General features: G+C 36.5%; 1 protein-coding gene across 1 annotated transcript in view; it reads right to left on the bottom strand.

Moving 5' to 3' along the window:
• SSE1 (shrunken seed protein (SSE1)) overlaps window positions 1-15,084 on the bottom strand; it is a 75,293-nt gene extending 60,209 nt beyond the window's left edge. The window contains exons 1-4 of the mRNA XM_089815143.1: window positions 14,632-15,084; window positions 14,337-14,394; window positions 13,455-13,707; window positions 12,993-13,204 (exon numbers count right to left, since the gene is read on the bottom strand). Coding sequence (XP_089671269.1) covers window positions 12,993-13,204; window positions 13,455-13,707; window positions 14,337-14,394; window positions 14,632-14,700 — 592 coding nt within the window. The 5' untranslated portion in view covers window positions 14,701-15,084. The remainder of the gene's footprint in view (window positions 1-12,992; window positions 13,205-13,454; window positions 13,708-14,336; window positions 14,395-14,631) is intronic.
• Between the last annotated feature and the right edge of the window lie 3,582 nt (window positions 15,085-18,666).

The following is an 18,666-nucleotide window of genomic DNA, read 5'->3' on the forward strand; positions in this document are numbered from 1 at the left end:
TGATAAAAGTTGATTAAATTGTTGTCTATGCCTAACACGGGTTTCTTCCTCTAAAGTAAGTTGCATATTTTACTTTAATATTTTACCTCACTGCCTCTTAGATTAACTGTGAAAAGACAAGTGGATTCTTCAACTTGTGAACCAATGGAGAAATTTATTAAATGGAAAAAGACTGCACAAAATGACAGTTTCTTGCATATAAATAATTGTTCAAGAACTTGTTATTAAATCCATTTAGATGATCCAATTAGAAGAACAAAAAAGAACAAAATTGCAACAGCTTAAGATGCTTTAAATTTTTCCTTCACGTTTAATTTGTCTCATAAGATTTTGTCACCATCAACCCAAGATAGCAAATTAAATGGTCATGCTGTTAGAAATAGGGGATACTGAGAGCGGGGGGGGGGGGGGTGGGGGGTTGAATCAGTATTTTACAAAATTTAGCCCAAAACTGGATTTGCCTTATACCTTGGATATGAAAGCAAACTAATTATACTGAACAGTAAACATAACCATACAATAAGAGAACTCATAACACCATATTTTGTTAACTAGGGGAAACCTGGTCAAGGGAAAACCCCGATGGGGATGGTAGCCACAAAATGATCCACTAATCAAAAGCATTTGGTTAAGATATTGACCCTGTTAGGAGTCTGTTACATGCATATAGTGTCTCAATCCTTGTTAGAGGACTTAGGCCTTGTTAGAAGCCTCAACCCTGTTAGGAGTTGTTATATACATATACAGAATGTATGCAAGAAGAACCCATTGCACAAACATGCAATATACAACGTAAATTCTTGATACAAAAGATAGATACAAAAACCTCTTGCTTGCTGCTGATATCTTCAATATCTGATATAACACTTGTTGCTCTTCAGAAAACTCATAATCCACTAATCATACATCATAATTGGCATCACATAAAGTTCACATAGTCTTCCTTAGAAGCACACTTAACTTCACATTTACAAACTTTCCTTTATACCTTTGTAATTCTCAAAATAATATCCAGTCGGCCTTCAAGCTTTCACACGCTTGACAAAATATATTGTTGCAACTTGCTATCATAGGGTTAACATCTAGGATGTCATCCCTAATTAATTAATTATTTGTAAACAAAATAATTCCTTAATCCGTGATTACCCATTTTCTGTTATGTTTTGTTCCTATCTATATACTACCGTAACTAGTAAAATTGTTATATCTTCTTCCGTACTGACCATACTAACTTGCGCACTTGAACACATCATGCTAACATCCTGTCCTATCCGTACCTAACTGCGCACGTACCAATAATGCATTTGTCAACTGCGCACATCAAAATTCTATCTACTCTGCCAAATAAACTAGCTAATACTTAGACATTTTTCTGAGTATGAATGCCATAACTTCATCTTCAAGGTTTGCCTTCTTCATACTGAAGATATGTTGCCATAAATGACAGCATTCAATGTCTCCCTTAGCCAAATCACCAACACATGCTTATCTCAACAATAAGCATGTGCTACAGAATTGTCCTAAGTTGCCAAATTCGCCTCTAGCAAGCTCAAAGTCGAGTTCAATTTGCAGCAACTTCAAAGTCTTGTCAAATTCACTACAACCACATGTGGCCAAATTCATTGCAAAGTCTTGTTGTGAGGTTTTCACACCATCGCCCCAAAATTTTTGGGGACCCCCTTTTTTGGGCAAGCCTTGGCAATTTTCGTGGGTGTTAGAAACTTTTCAGTTGCCTTAGCAAAATTTGGAGTTGTCCAAAGGTTTTCTGAATTGGCAGTTTTTTTTTTAAAACCTCGGACACCTTCGGACCAGGAAGGGGAATTTGGTTTGTTTTTCACCTAGTGGGAAACTAGATTTTCCAGGACATGTAATTTCGTCCTTAGGCCAAGCAAAATTCAACAATTTTTTTTCAATGGTTAAAATAATATCTAGCAAGATAAATTTGCAAATTTTGGACTTAGATGGATTTTTGAAAATTTGATATAATTGTATAAGCTTGAGCATTTTCAAAATGAACTTTCCAGATTTAGTCGTTTTGGAAATCTTGAAAAAATTTCGATGAAAAGAGATTTCGATAGTGAAATTGAATTTAGAGTTTGAATTTCGATTGCCAGGAAAAGGTTTTATTTTGTTAAAAAAAATTTAAAGTGTATTGCAAAATCTCATTAATTTGGTTGAAATTTTGCCTAGAGGATTTTAGAAATGTTAAAGGAAATTGGTAATTTGGAATTAAAAATTGATTTTGGCTTGCTAGATTTGATTTGAATGATATTTTAATTGCTAAAATGTTGTTAAATGAAAATTTTGACATCTCCTAGGCTTAGCTTATTTCTATTTTGCAATTATGGATCAAACTGGCAATTAAAAGGGTCAATTTCGCTATGAGGCTTAGTTATTTTCATGTTTTATTTAAAACTGGGCCATCTTTGGAGGTCTAACTTAAATTTTGTTTCCCTCCAAGCAAGTCAGCCCACTCTGGAGATCAACAGGAGGATATAAGAAGGGGCTTCCTCCCCTCTTATTTCCTCATTCTTTCCACTTCCTTTGCTAGAGGTTGAGCGATTTTCTTCCAAAGGGGCAAATTTGTCCTTGGCAGCAATTTTTGGATGTCTGATTTTTCTTCTCCTTGGCAGCAATTTTTTCTTCCTTGGTTGGGCGATTTCTGCCCTAGGGCGAATTTGCAAGGAAAGGATCTGATTTTTGCAAGATTGGTAGCGATTTTGGGGTTTGATTTTTCCTCCATGGGCAACGTTTTTTTTCTAGCTATGGCAATTTTATTTTGTGAAGAGGCAAGGCGATTTGAGATCTGATTTTTTGCAATTATGGGCAAATTTAGAAGGTCAAAATTCTGATTTGGAGCAAACTTTTCTGCCCTAGGGCAGCAATTTTCCTTCAAGTTGGGTGATTTTGGCAAGGAGGTCGAAATTTGGTGAAAGGAGCAGATTTTTGCAAGCAATTCATTTGCTAGGGCATCATATTTTGTAGGAGGATTGAAATTTCTGAGAGCAGATTTGAATTTGAAGAGGCCTGATTGTTGGTAGAAGGTAGATTTAAGGTAAGATTTTCATTTATCTTTTGAGGTGAAGATTGGTTTTAAAGGCAGATTTTATTCTTTATTCTTGCTTGGCTCGTTTCCCTTATCTTCTTCTTGCACTTTTCATCCACCACTTCATCATTTCCATTGATAGGCTGAAGTTGGGAGATATAAGTGTAGATTTCATGATAGGACACTTGGAGAGGCAGAAATAAGCTAGACCACCCTAGAATTGAAGTTGGGAGATATAAGTGTAGTCCATCTTAAAGTAACGAAGAGGCAGATATAAGTGGTAGTCCCACTCCTAGGATTGAAATTTGGAGATTGATTAGTGTAGAGATAGGATTTGGAGAGGCAAAAATAAGCTAATGCCATCGATAGAAAGAAGTTTGGCGATTGATAAGTGTAGTCCATATCATTTAGAATGAAGGGGCACAAATAAGTGTTTAGGATGGTGGATGTTAGTGCAAGCAAGAACCCAAAGGGAACAAATACCAAAAAAGACAAGGAAAACATGATACCTAAGACCACCTTCTTCTCGAAAGTAAGGCGAATAAGTGATACCAATATCGGCACGGTGAACATGATACAATTGAAGGATAGAATGAAGGAAGGACAATCTCCCATAGCGAAGAAGATCTACAAGAGCGGAATTGTGCACACAGCAGCTTTCCCGCCTACCTTGCCTTGTCCGGAATTAGTAATGGAGTGTGCATCCCGATTTGATATTGTGACCAAGTCCATTTTTTATGAAGGGAAGAGAGTGTTGGTTAACATCAGCAGACAAGTGGTCGAAGAAGTATTCAATATTCCCTAGCATAAAGGCATGACAGTGGTAATGATGGATCAAACAACCAAGTTCTTCCAGGATAATCAGGAGGCCTACTTCATTCATCTAAAGCAGAATTGGTTACACGAAGGCATGGAGTTACCAAGTCATCAAAGCTCACCAAGTCAGATTTAAAATCGGAATATGACGACCTTATTGTGCTTCTCAACTGAATCATGGGTGTGGCTCAAGGTATGTAATTCAAGAATTGGATGTACTATTTTATTGATGAAATTGAAAATGAAAAGAGAAAATCTAATTGGGCTAGAATTATAAGTGAAAATTTAGAGTTGCAACTAAGGACAATACAAATTCAAAAGCAATTCTACATGGGGTCCTATCTTTTCTATCTGATTGCAAAACTATATGAATATCCTGGACTTAAGAACTTAGGAGTGATTGGCAATGGGCTAGGGCAATGTTTGGTGCACGAGGGCTATCCACAACTTCATTTGGACAACACCAAAGATTATAAGATGTTTTATGACGCCTTTTCCATGAAGACGGTAAGAATATTACAAGGGACACCTGCTAGGAGGCTCTCATCGGAAGCGGAAGCAAAAGTTAAGAAGTACGAGAGTTGGTTCATCCAATTTCCACAATTCATATATATCAGAGTAGCAGGAAGTACAGTTTGTCCCAAGAGACTTCCAAGGTACCCACCCAACAGAATAGTTTTGATGGAGTTGGCCAGACAACTTGAGCATTATGACAAGATGATGAAATTTAAAGGTGAGACAGGGATTACCTTCTCATTTGGAATAGGCAATGATACTTGCCCCGATCTTGTCGCCTTTGCAACTGCGGAGGAGGAGTTAGAATGGTATCATCTAGGACGGTATAGAGCAAGACAGGGATTTGATACTAATGGTCTTATAAGGCATCTCACGAAAACACATTCAAACATATTCCTACTATAGAAGATTTTTGGGCCAATGCACTGGATGACTTTTATGTGAGGAATCTAGCTTTCTCAAGATTGTCAGTGGGCATGATGAGGGCAATCAAATGGAGAGGCCTTAATATTCCCGATCAGCTAGAAGATGATGAAAATGTGCTAAGAGAAGATTATGATACAATGGATGGAACAGAGTTGGGTCCAATGGATTGGGATGATCATCAAGAACTTTCCTTAGAGGCAGTTACAAGGACAATTCATCTACACACTGAGTCATGGTACAATGAGAAGTTAAGGCAATTACAAAGTTGGAAGGTACGCCTTACTTATGAGATGATGAAATCGGAGGAAGAGGGTCCAGTGGAGTCAATCGGACAGAAAGGTGGAGGCAGTAGCCAGCAACAAAGAGCAGTTAAGAGCAAGAAGAGAAATTTGGACGTTGAGAAAAGTAAAGAACATCAGGAGCCTCCAACAAAGAGACAGAGTGCAGCACTGTCAAGGGAGAGCATAATTGAGGCCAGGAGCCAAGAGGATAATACAATTGGACAAAGGGTTTCAGTAGAGGTGAGCTATGTTTCGGAATCAAGTGGTTACAGTGACAGTACCGAATAATCTCCTCTCTCGGAGAACCAACATGGAGATGATATGACAGGCACTAGTGAAGAAGAGGATGGGCCAATCAATATTGACGAAATAAGCCAAGCGCCTGAGGCCGTCGGTGATACTTTGCTAGTCAAACCGAATCCAAATTTGGAGAGATGCACTACACCACTATGGTTAAGGAAAATGCTTATGCCAAGAGGCGAAGTGGCGACTATCCGAACAGTTGAAGATATTCAAGGGTTAGTGGAAAAGGAAGATAGTGAGAAATAGAAACAAATTGCAAAAATGGTGGCAAAGGTAATCAGGAGTGATGATGAGGGTCACTGAAAAGTTCAGATTGCTATACCAAAGGTTAACAAGGCAGTGGATGAGATTGTAGCCCAGGAGCATGAGATAGTAGAATATAACTTAGGAAGAATCCCAGATGACATGGAATGTGAGGAGATCCAGGAAGACATGGTTTCAATTAGAGAAAGGTTGAGGAAGGCAAACGAGAGGATTGTAAAGTTGGAGGCCGAAAACAAGTATTGAAGAGATTGCCAGCCTATCCAACAGTTACATCAGGCAGCCCTTCTGCAAGACAGCGGGAGCAACATAGAAGAGATATCGGCTCAGCTACACGAAATCAAAGATTGGATCAGTGATATAATTCAAGATGGGCAAAATTTCTTGCCTTCCTTTATCTCGACATTCAAGTCATTGGTGGCTATTAGAGACAAATTCAGAACATTTGCAAGGGAGTGGAAGGATTTCCTTCCTGTCAAAGACTTAGCCATTCCCAGGCTACGGGCATTTATTGGACTATTGGAGAGATATTTAGAAAGAAACAAGTTGGTGGATGAAGAAGGAATGAGTACGGTGGAGTCTTGGTATGTTGCCTTGACCATCAAATTGAGGATACTTGAAGAGATACATAATGAGATTGCATAGCACAGCCTAGGCATTGACACTTCCATTTCAACCATGATGAGTGATGTTGGGTTTGGACTTGATTTTGAAGATATCAAGGAGAGCATTAATGAGACAGAGTTTGGGTCGAGATTGGATGAGTTGGCGAAAGTTGCCATCAGGAATAAGCATTTGGGCAGCCTTGCCTCCCTCAGTGCCTTTATCGAATATGTGAAAGAATATGAGAAGGATCATGAGAAGACTGCAAGCAACGAGCAACATGATGGATTCAGTTGAGCTCAAGATGAAGCACACGCCTTGCCCTCCCATGAAGGAAGTCAACAACAGGCTAGCCAAGTTCATTGCCTTGGCTAAGAAGATGAAAGAAAAGGGTAGAATTATACTACAGGATCATTTGATGTAAGCCCAAGTGGCAAATTCTCCTTTCTTCTTGGGTAGGATAGGTGTCTGATTCTGATTAGCTACCATTTTGGTACCTTCTCATTGGTTGCCACTTTTTCTTTTTTTCATTGGTCCATTGATGAGGTGTCGTCTTCTCATTGGCCGATGGGGTGGCAACCCTAGTTAGGGTTTCTGGGATTTGATCTGGATTGTTGATTTTGCCTCTTAATCTCTACCGTTGGTTGTAATTTTGGCCCCTATATAAGGACATTTGCTCTCATTTGTAAAGGGTTGAAGAAAATTGTTGCTTAAGATAATACCAAAATTACTTGTCTTTTCATTGTTGTGTCTTGCATGGTGATTAAGAACACTTGGTGTTATTGCATGGTTTCTACTTCCAATAGTTCGAGTTAAATTCCATTTTAGTTGTTAAAGTAGATTTTATTTTAAGAAAGTTGTTAAGCAAGAGTAAGAATAGATGGATAGTTGTATGATGATATTAGTGGATGTTTGATAGGGATCCATAAACTAGGCCACTAGCATCCTAACAACTTGTTAGGAAGCCTTGCGTGGTAATCTAGTCTTTTTTTCCCTCGAATCATTGCATCTATGGAGGTAGCGCCGCTGGTAAGCTTTCATCAGATTTGATTCCCGTCCATTTGCTAATCTTTCCATTCATAGGAGTAGAAGTAAAGCAGCGAGTAGTGTAGTAGTTGGAATTCATTCTTGGAACAACTCTAAAAATTAGAAGCACTATTGGTGGACATACCCTCCATCATCGCCATCAACATTATTTGGCGCTCATATACATTACAAAGCTAGATTTCATCATCATCACCGCAAAAGTTCAACATCTTTGAAAGAACAATGTAAGCCCGCCTACGTGATTAATCAGCAAATCACATTAATATAACTGAGTTAGTATCCACAGGTGTAAGGAATCTTGGAGTTTTTCTCATGTTCTTCATGAGTATTTACTTTTCAAGAGAGAGTTGAGTGTTTGAAATTCCATATCAAGTATTCAATTGCTATATGTTATGTAGTGGTACAAAAATGACATCAACAAGTCTATCAGCAAAACCCAGGAAGAATTTCAAGCGAATTTGAAACCCAGCAAGAGAACTGGGGTTGACTTTGGGCAAAAAATGACTTTTTGGACCTTCTAAAGTTTGTTTTGTTTAATATAGTCTATTCAACCCTCTAGCCCTACAAAGGTCAAAAACGATGTTTTACGTCATTTGGACTGAAACATTTTTTTGTTTTATTTATGGAGGTCCTCCACGAAATATTTGTAGCTACTCGATACGGGGGCAAGAGCCTTACGGCTGAACCTCTTTGGCTAAGAACCAAGGACTAAGGGGTATCCATTCTGCCAAATTTGCCTGGGGCACGTTCCCCGCCTCATCCCTTTTCAATGTCAGAGCCATGCAGTCAGCAAAACTTGATCTCTGGTGGGCTCTTTAAGAACCTAACTTCACCGATAGACCAATGGAAATGTTAATATATATGGTGGTTGCATTTCACTATGTTAGTTTACTATTAGATTGGTGGTGTGTGAACTTATTTGCTGCTGCATATATAACGAATGAACCCAAAACAGGTTTGAACCCACCCAAAAAAAAAAAGAAAAAATTTACAAGCCAAATCTGAACCAGCAACTTAGGAACTGTCTAATAATCTGTAGTTTTTATAGAGTAGTTTTACTTTGTGCCCTAGATAAGGCACTCATATACTATAAATATAGTTGACAAAGACACATGAATAATGGCATGTAAATAATACGCAAGACAAGGCTGGCAACCAACATAGATAAAACAAGTAAATTGCATACATGGAAGGCAGGATTAACTATTAGAATATTATTATGTTGCTTTGGTGGTCATCTTAGTTAGTGTTTAGATTATGAGGTAGTTTCTATTTTCGTCTTTAGTTCATGATTGTTTCTTTAGAAAGGTCGTCTTTGTAAACCTATATAAGGAGCTTTAATCTCCTTTGTTTAATACAACTACACCATCATCGATTTACCATAACATGGTATCCAAGCAGGTTGATGGGATTTTATAATATTTGGCAAATTTTTTAAGGAAAATTCAAGCCTCTTTTGATCTCGAATTTTTTCCAAAAGCTTGCTTTTCAATTTTTAGAAATAAAAATCGTGCGAGATATTTTATGAAACTTTTGAGGTTCGACTTCGAGGTTTTTTGCTAGAAATTGTAAGACTAGTTAAGGGTTTTGATCCCACAATTTCTTGGTTGGAGCAAAAGTCTCTGTTTTTAGGGTTGCATGTACATGTATGTGCTTGCATGTCGCTTGCATGTGCTAGTTTACCATGCAAAGTCTCATCTTTTGTCGCCTTTAAAAAATTCTCATGGGTTTTAGATTTTTCCCTTAAAAAAATTCTGATGGGTTTTCATAAATTTTTCCCTTAAAAATAATTTCTAATAGGTTTTCATTATTTTTTCCCCTCGAAAAAATTTTGTTTATGTAATTTGAAAAGTTGTGTGGGATTCCTTTGTGGATTTATAAATTTTTCCTCAAAATTTATCTAGTGGGTTTTACTTTTTTCCTAAAAAATAAAGCTTTGTATTGTCTGGTTTTGATTGATTTTTCAGCTCAAAGAATATGTTGGATGTTGATCGATTTTTCACCTCAAAAATCATGTTTGATTTTTCCATTTTTTCTCCTAAACAATTGTGCCTTTTTGCAGTCTATTTTGGGGCATTATGCTCATCTGCAAAGTTCGGAGGGTTTGTCATTTTTTTCTCAAAATCATGCTAGTTGTTCTCAGTGTTTGTCTCTGTCTCCACGGAAGAGCAGCTCTGTTATCCAACATCAAGTTGGATATTTTATGATGATTTATGGTTAAAGTTTAGTTGATTCTAGGAGGGTTATTGGAAAACTCATCTCAGTGGAAGAGTCAATGGCAAGCTCATGTCTCTTGTTGCAAAGCATTCTAAAGAAGGGACACCCTATTATGTTCTTTTATGGACGAATTTTGGCTTATTGGTCATTAACAATTTGCAGATCCAGGGAAGGTCTCAGCAACAACAAAATGTTTTGAAGCATTTGTGACCAAAAGACAGCAGTTAGACAATGACCATTAAGGGAGGGTATTAGAATATTAGAATATTTCTTTAATGGTCATTTTAGATAGTTTTTAGTTTATTAGGTAGTTTCTATTTCCATCTTTAGTTCACGATTGTTTCTTTTAGAACCATCGTCTTTGTAAATCTATATGATTCCTTTGTTTAATACAACTACACCATCATCAATTTACCATAACGTTAACTTGGGCAAAAACTACGATCAAATAACTTGCCTGGAAAGGATGAAATTGTAACGGAAAAAGGAATTATTTCCATTTTAATGAATGATCCACTTATAATAGCAAACCATGAGTACCAAACAGACCCTGGAAATAAAGTGCAGACTACTAAATCTAAATCTAGATAACAGAGATCTCATATGAGAGGACGAACCCTCATTACGCACCTAGTAAACCATAGGGAAGTCATCAATTACAAATCAACCCTTCAGAAGTCCCCAAGTTAAGAAGAACTATTGATATAGCCAACAAAAGGGTGCGTAGAGAACAAAGCTATAGTTTTCATATTCGTCAAGAGATGGGTCAGCATTCTCACAGATTACCATGGTCCATACAAGACCAATTCGAATGATCTCCTCAAGGACATACCCTAGGATAACAAGGCATGGCCGTACAATCTGAGTAAGCAGAGTAGTCCACCCAGTGTCGGTTAACATGCATAGACACTAATCCTGCAAACATAGTGAAATTAAACACTAGAACATATGTGCCCCTGTGGTTTGGAAATTAAATAGAGGAAACTGGCTGATGCTCTTAACAAGAAAGAATATGTGGTTTGATGTGCCCCAGAGGATGCTTGCAAAAGGATGACATGCACAGATCCATCAGCATCTGCATTAGCGATTGCAGTACTCACCAGACACTGACCCTCCAATGGCTGGAACAAGCTGAAAGGAGGAAGTAATCAACATAAAGTCTCGTTATAATTCCAAATTTTCTGCCCTTTAAATGCACTAACTCTTTGTTCTAACCAGTTGTAATTATAATACACTTGTACTTCTGTATTTATTTACTTCAGCATAGAGAATATTTATTAAATAAAAAAGAAAAGAAACGCTATGAAAGGACCAACCCTCATTAGGCACCTAGTAAACCATAGGAAAGTCATCAATTACAAATCAACCCTTCAGAAGTCCCCAAGTTAAGAAGAACTGTTGATATAGCCAACAAAAGGGTGAGTAGAGAACAAAGCTATAGTTTTCATGTTCGTCAAGAGATGGGTCAGCATTCTCACAGATTACCATACAAGACCAATTTGATGATCTCCTCAAGGACATACCCTAGGATAACAAGGCATGGCTGTACAATCTGAGTAAGCAGAGTAGGGCACCCAGTGTCGGTTATCATGCATAGACACTAATCCTGCAACATAGTGAAATTAAACACTAGAACATATGTGCCCCTGTGGTTTGGAAATTAAATAGCGGAAAGTGGCTGAAGCTCTTAACAAGAAAGAATATGTGGTTTAATGTGCCCCAGAGGATGCTTGCAAAGGGGATGACATGCACAGATCCATCAGCATCTGCATTAGCGATTGCAGTACTGACTAGACACTGACCCTCCAGTGGCTGGAACAAGCTGAAAGAAGGAAGTAATCAACCTAGAGTCTAGTTATAATTCCAAATTTTCTGCCCTTTAAACGCACTAACTCTTTGTTCTAACCAGTTGTAATAATAATACACATGTATTTCTGTATTTATTTACTTCAGCACAGAGCATATTTATCAAATAAAAAGAAAAGAAACGCCATCATGACAATGCAACTATCACAATGCCTAAACATCTGCCTGTGTTACAAATCACTTTTTATAAACAAGATAAACTGTCATTTAAAAACAAGATTAGCAATGTCTCTACCGCATACTATGCATTAGTAGGGCATTGCCTATGAGCAACTTCATACACTTCATCTCAAAGCTGGTCAATGAAGCCTCAAAATGCATTATTGATATTAAACTAGGAACAGTGAAGAAACTAAGGTTATCAAAACTGTTAGCAATATCTCTAATAGCTCCAATCTCAACTGCTGCAGAGGCATCACAATGCCTTCTAACAAGTCACCTTCAACTAATTTATGCAGAGAATACACATTACTGCCAGACCTACAATTACATACCTGATAAAATCTTCCTAAGCATATATATTCTAATACCGTTGCACAGCTCCATGAAGTTTATTTCATGACAGGAAACTAGAAAACTTGCCACCCTTAACATTTGAAGATAGTATGATTTTTATCTCATCATATTTCCATAAATTCAAGCTTAGATTCAATGAAAATCCTATTGCTTGAGAGCTTGTGATGTATAATGACAAGTCAATTTTGCTGTTGATGAATCTCTTTATGAGTTAAACACAAATATAAAACAGTTTCACTTGAAAATGATTAAGCAAAAATTGCTTGAAAGTTGAAATTTTTAGAATTATAAATAACGGATTACATAAGCAGACTGACAAAAGTCTACATCACCATGATGTATAAAATAGGAATATATTGAACGTATTCATAAATTCCTAAGAAGTTTGATTAACAATTGCTTTGAAAGGTTATAGTGCATGCTGTGACTCAAAAGAATAACATCTGAAACAACCAGAAGTTCTTTCATGAGCCTAGAACTTCAGGTACTATTTCTCACTGCACAAATAAAGGTTATAGCAGGATAGAGTGTTTCAAAGCTGGAATAATGACTTCTTTACTACTCCAATTACATTATACCCACCTTAAATATGCCATTATTCAAACAATGTAGCACAAATGCAAAAATATGGTAATGCAAGTAGTTAATTGCAGCTGCTGAAGCACTACTAAGTGTCTCTGGAATTTTCCACACATTTCTTATGGAAAAATAACAATAATCCCCATTTCAAATAGCTAGCACATCACTGTCATTGCCTTGAACATTAACTAAAGAAAAACTCATTAAACAAATTACCAAAATGATTGATGTCAATATTAAATTTATTTTTCCTACTAGAGCATAGAATTTCCATACCATGTATGCACACCAGGATGCCACTGTTGCATATTTTGGAGTTCTTATATTCAAATGAGTGGTCTAGTACGTTTGTTTCTCAAAGCTTGTGCAACTATGAATATGTTTCTTTCCATATGTGTTGAAAATCAGTGGTCCTTAAGAGATATCATAAAATTTCAAATCAAGATGATCTGTGAGATTCTATTGATGGTTCGGAATGAAAATAAAATAAAATATGCCACCAGATTATAACTTACAAGAGGGTTGCTGTGAGGACAAATGAGATCTCTGAACATTTTCTCCAAACTTCTGAAATGCCCGCATCGCTCTGCCTTCCAAACCTCTGCCACCTGCACTCCAGCGAGGGTAATTGGGTGGCCCAACAACCTTGTCTACATTAACTGTTGCTCCTCCATCTATTAGCATTTTGTAGCCACTTTTATGTAACAAAATCAATCGAAGGAATGCCCTGCATTATCATCCAGGTATACAATAAGTCAAACAGCGAAGGGAAAATATCCATCCTCACAAACCCTATCTTTACAGATAAACATTAGGATTTTACACTTATTTAATTGATGGACGTTACATCACTTTGGTTTCAAAGTACGACAAGCTAACAGTTGCATAAGCCAATAAGAATTTAACACTGTGCCCAATAATTTAGTCCTACAAATCATATATCCAGTGCAGTGACACAATAAAGGAGATCTACTTACTTGACACCTTCCATTCCAGTCAAAAAAGACCAGATCTTATCTTTTCCAAGGTACTGCTCTGCAACAACCTCAAAGAAAACCTCTGTCTCTTTTACTGCAGATATGCATAAGGACCAGGGGAATCGTGGTTGACCAACGTGCGGATGTTGGACATGTCCTTGTGAATCCCAGCCAACAATCCTGGGAGGAAGCGTGGGTGGGTTCTCGATAATATGTTGATTAATGGCCGCAATTAGACCAACAAATGCAGATACTGGAAAACATAAGGAAGTCAAGCATAAGCCCTAAAACATATTAGCTAATTGCTAAATTTAAGCTCAGAGTCCACAATTCAATACTCTGAGAAGATCTTAATTTTAAAAAATTATGTGAAGGTAAGTGGACCCAATTCAGCAATTGATAAACGTAGGCTGTCATCTATAGTTTACATTTAAACAAAATCAAGATTGTCTATTTTAAAATTTCCAGGAATTTGAGTTTCATCAGGGACAAGTCAAGCTAGTTTAAAGAAAATTCCAGTAGTCTGCTTAACCTAAGCTATTAGCTTGGAAAAATTCAAATTCAAATACTTCTGAACTCATTCTTCATTTCAGCTGTGTACAAAGTGATGTGTAAAGACCACAATTTATAAGTATCTTTTGATTCAAATTAGTGGATAATTTAACTTCCATGGAGCAAAATCCAGGTAGAATAATGAAAATTCCAGTCATCTGCATTAAGTAAGCTTTGAGCTAGTTAAAATCCGGATTCCATTTATCCTGAACTTATGTTTTATTTCAACTGTATATTAATATGGTATCTTGTGATTGCATATAGTGGAAAATATATATGAGAAAAAAATATATAATATTTGATTAAGAAAGTAAATAGCATAACGAATACCAGCTTCTGCCCCAATCTCAGAGGAAGAAAATCTCTCGGGAAGAAACCAAGTCATGGCCTGCACATCATAATTAGGAAGACAAAATTACTCTCATATCAAACAGTCGCTGCATACGAACAGGGTAAGTATTTGTGCTGCACCTTGACCATGTGTCACATAAATCAGACACAAGCCCAAATCAAATTTGAAAGCCTTATAAATGTTTTGAGAATACCAAAGGTGCAAAAACCCAAATAGAATATGTGGGCATCAATTAATAAACAACTGACAAATCATGCAGAGGAGTCGCCTTACATTTGCACAAGTTTCTATTGAAGATATGAATTGCCTGTTGGCTCTCACCCATTGCTTGTATGCCTCCATGCCCTTCTCTTCCCTGTCACTCACCCACGTTCAGTTTTTGAGCATCTGTGTGGGCAAAGAGCATTTGGTTTGTATTTAGATCTGAGCACTCTTGTCGAAAATTGCCATTCCCGTTGCTTTTCATGGGTATCTACGAGTTAGACTAATTTTAGTGACGTTCGACTGATTTGTATATCTTCAGACCCAGTAAACCATCATTTCGTTTCACGATCCAGAGACGTGTAAACATACCCGAAAATCTAAGAACTTTAGTTCACCATTGTCAATCTCACCCTTCAGCTATGTTTTCATTCAATCGGTCGCAACCTTTAGCACACTTTCCCACACACAATATATGACGGCAGACCGATATCTGCATGGGATAACAGGGCCCAAATATAGACTCAATTAGTACTGTTTTGTAAGTGTTTTTTATAGGCCACAATTACACGTAATTTGATTAGTTGCTCTATCTTATTTTTCAGAACATTTCAAAAAAAATTATTCATTTCATATTTTCGGCTATATATTTCATTTTTCAAGGCTATATTAAAGATTCTATTGATTTTGTAGAGGAATAAATTTATTATATATATTTCATTTTTTGGGGCTATATTAAAAAAAAACATAAATTATATTCATTGAAGAAATTAATTGTATATAAATATACTAACACTAATATTTAGAAAAAAAATGGAGTTTTATGTTTTGTATGTAACGCAAACAATTTGAAGTCGACCAACCCTACAAATAATGTGAATCTAGCAAAGAATCACGCACTGGAAACTCAAAAATTGATGCAAAATCATTCTTCAGCAACACAAATATGCCATCCAGAACCATCTTGCAACCTCAAACACGTTTGCAATTTCACAAATGACTCTAAAAGATTTACATGTTCCAAACAAAAAATCCCATTACCAGGGCAAGGGCACAACAATTAGTGTGATCTCCAAATGGCAACCTTCTGACCAAGCTAAGGTGTAGATAAATTCAAATCCATGGAGGTCTGCATTCTCTTAGGAAATTGCTTCCAAACATTTTACCAAGGCCAAACATCGATCAGAATTTTCTATCCAGTGTTCCAATAGCTTTGCAGCCCTAGCCAAACTTCATGAAATCAGAGGAAAATAAATCTCTAGGGCATAGAAAGTAGAGGACATTCCTAACAAAGGCAATTAGATGCTCAAAGCAAATAACGAATCCAAGGTAAAGTTTTCTCCCAAAATTTCACGAAACTCCTCTACAATGGAAGGGCAAGAAGAAGGATGACAATCTGTTCACAACAAAAAAGTATAAAAAAGGGCCAAAAACCACATCTTATCATCTAATTAAGGTCACTTTTCTAGATCGACCTCCATCCAAAAATGCTAGTATCACAAAAACCAATTTCCACAGAGCTCTAGAAGATCGGGCAATAGATTGCATGAAGAAGCAAGAAACTCACTTCTCCAATTCAAAATATGCATAGTATGCAAGGGATAAAGAGGTATCCTTCTAGACTAAATCTAAATTGGGAGAGTATCGTAGGAACCTTAGCCCTAACAAGCCTCGACCTAAATTTCTTTTAGTAGCCTATAGCATTCCAATTGGACCCAAACATTCTTCTTAAAATTATGCTAGTATTATCCCACGGCAATACCAGAAGCCGAGCAAGATCAACTCCTTAAACAAAAGTGCAAGCACCTATATGTTGCCTCATTGGAAACACGCTTTATCATAATCCTATCTAAATAAGCTTGATCCTCATATACAAAAATCCATCAGCACCCCTAACTTTGGATCCCTCTATTCTAGTCCTAAGGCAAAAGAAAAAAGAGCTAAAACTTTTGGCATTAGATTAGCAGACCAAAATGAAGATTCCAACTCATCAAGACACCTACACTCCTATTCAGAAGATATGCAAATCATCAGTGATGAATTCAGTGAGAGCATATGGATTGCATATCAAGAATTAGGATTGTATGCCTATTAGAATGGCCCCAAATCTAAAATTCCCAATCTAGTAAGATGGTTGCAGGACTTTTGTGGGGAATAGGTAAGTATCTCTACTTTCTCTAATCGGTTGATTTACTTTCATTACCAAAATAAATATATTAGGAATGGATTTCTTTCAGTATCTTATTGTTTATACAAGGGTTACTCTCTGAAATTTCTAAAATGGGAACCTAACTTCAATGAACAAATGGTGGATAAACATTTCTTTCCTACTTGGATAGTTTGCAAAACTTGACCTCTTGAACTCAACCAAATTCAAATCCTTAATAAAATTGGGAAAGATTTAGGCAATCTTATAGGTATCAAAATAGATTTTAATACTTCTAATGACATTGAATTTCTCCTTAATCTAGAAATAGGTCAAAATAAGCTCAAAACCAAAATAATAATAACAAATAGATCTATTGATAAACTATCCTTCTCTAGGTATGAAGGAAAAATCAAAGACATCATTAATACAGACTCTAATAGAACATTAAACCATATCCATAGAACTTCAAAACTTGAAGATACTTTCAGGATAATACATTTAAAAGAAAATAATCCTACTTATATGAAATCCGAAGTGATAATAGAGTCTAACCACAATCATATCAGAATTAACAGCAAGATGGGAGACAGTAAGGAAACACTAGAGGACAGAGAATTCAAAGAACCAGAAATAGAGAACAAGACCACAAATCAAACATATCATCAACAAAAGAAAAGAGAAGAGGGTCAGGGAAGAAGGGAGAACTCAAAAGAGGAAGGTCATGGCATAGATTTTAGTAGAGACATTCAACAAAAAAAAATATCTAGATTACAACAATACACTCAATGCCAAAAATACAACTTGATCTTTGAGGACATAAGCAACAACATTAAGACTCACAAAAGGTTAACCTGCAACCTTCTATTAATTCAAAAGGATATACATGATCAAACAACTTTGGAGGAACAAGCTCATGCAGAATTCCATAGCAATCTCAATCAGGTATAGATAGCAGAAAAGGAAAATGAGCAGGAGAATAGAAAGAATATAGGAGGATACAAAGAAGAGGCAGACAAAGCAATAAAAAACAATACCAATATTTAAACAAACATCAAATGGAAATCTAAGAGAGAACACGCTTGGAGAAAAAGGTAGAACAAATACTTGTGAAGAAAACGTGGAAGCATACTTAACTCAAGAGGATAATAATTTAGGATTGAGACTCCTAGCTTCCAATAACAAGAAGATCTCTAGGGTCCATAAGATGTCTAACATGGGAAATGCCATGGCAGGCACATGTTCAAAAAATGATAAACAACAAGATCCAGATGAAGTTAGAGAACCATAAGAATTTCAGCAAGAAAGTGAATTAATAAGAGACAAGGATCAAGAAGGCACAATCAAAGCAAAGGCAAAAAGTATCTACCCAGAGGTTCATAAAGGAACAAATAGCATGAATGTGCAATATTTAGATCAAGGAAATATATTTTTTGAAACATTGGCACTAATAAATGGACAAATAAGAAAGGAAATGATAGAACCGACCCAACAAGCAGTGACTCAACTTCATCCATCTACTATCCCCCATCATCTTCATAATAGTGGGGAAATGTCACTATTAGAAAAATATCTAAAGAGGGTAAAAGGAAATCCCATAAATTCTAGCAAACCCCCTTGGATGGGAAGGATCCATTCGAGGAGATAGATGGAGGTCAAAATCTCAATTAGAATGGAAACTCAGATAATAGTAGGGGAACTCTTATACCATTGGAGGTAGAGACCTTTATGAGTAGGCTTATGGCAGTAAGTCCAATAGAAAAAGAAATTAGTAAGGAAAAAGGAAAAATCAGAGGGAATGAGCTAGAGAAAAGTCATTCATGGAGGAGTTTGGGGTACTCGGTATTTTGGAACATAACAAAGAGAATAAAAAGGTAAACATAATTGAATTTTAAAATGAAGAAGAAAAGGAAATAGAGAATAAAGAGACTGATATAGGTGTTGGAAGTATAAATTGGACA

The sequence above is a fragment of the Cupressus sempervirens genome, chromosome 2, assembly GCF_028749045.1.
Source record: "Cupressus sempervirens isolate cs-2001-9-10 chromosome 2, ASM2874904v1, whole genome shotgun sequence".
Lineage (NCBI taxonomy): Eukaryota > Viridiplantae > Streptophyta > Pinopsida > Cupressales > Cupressaceae > Cupressus > Cupressus sempervirens.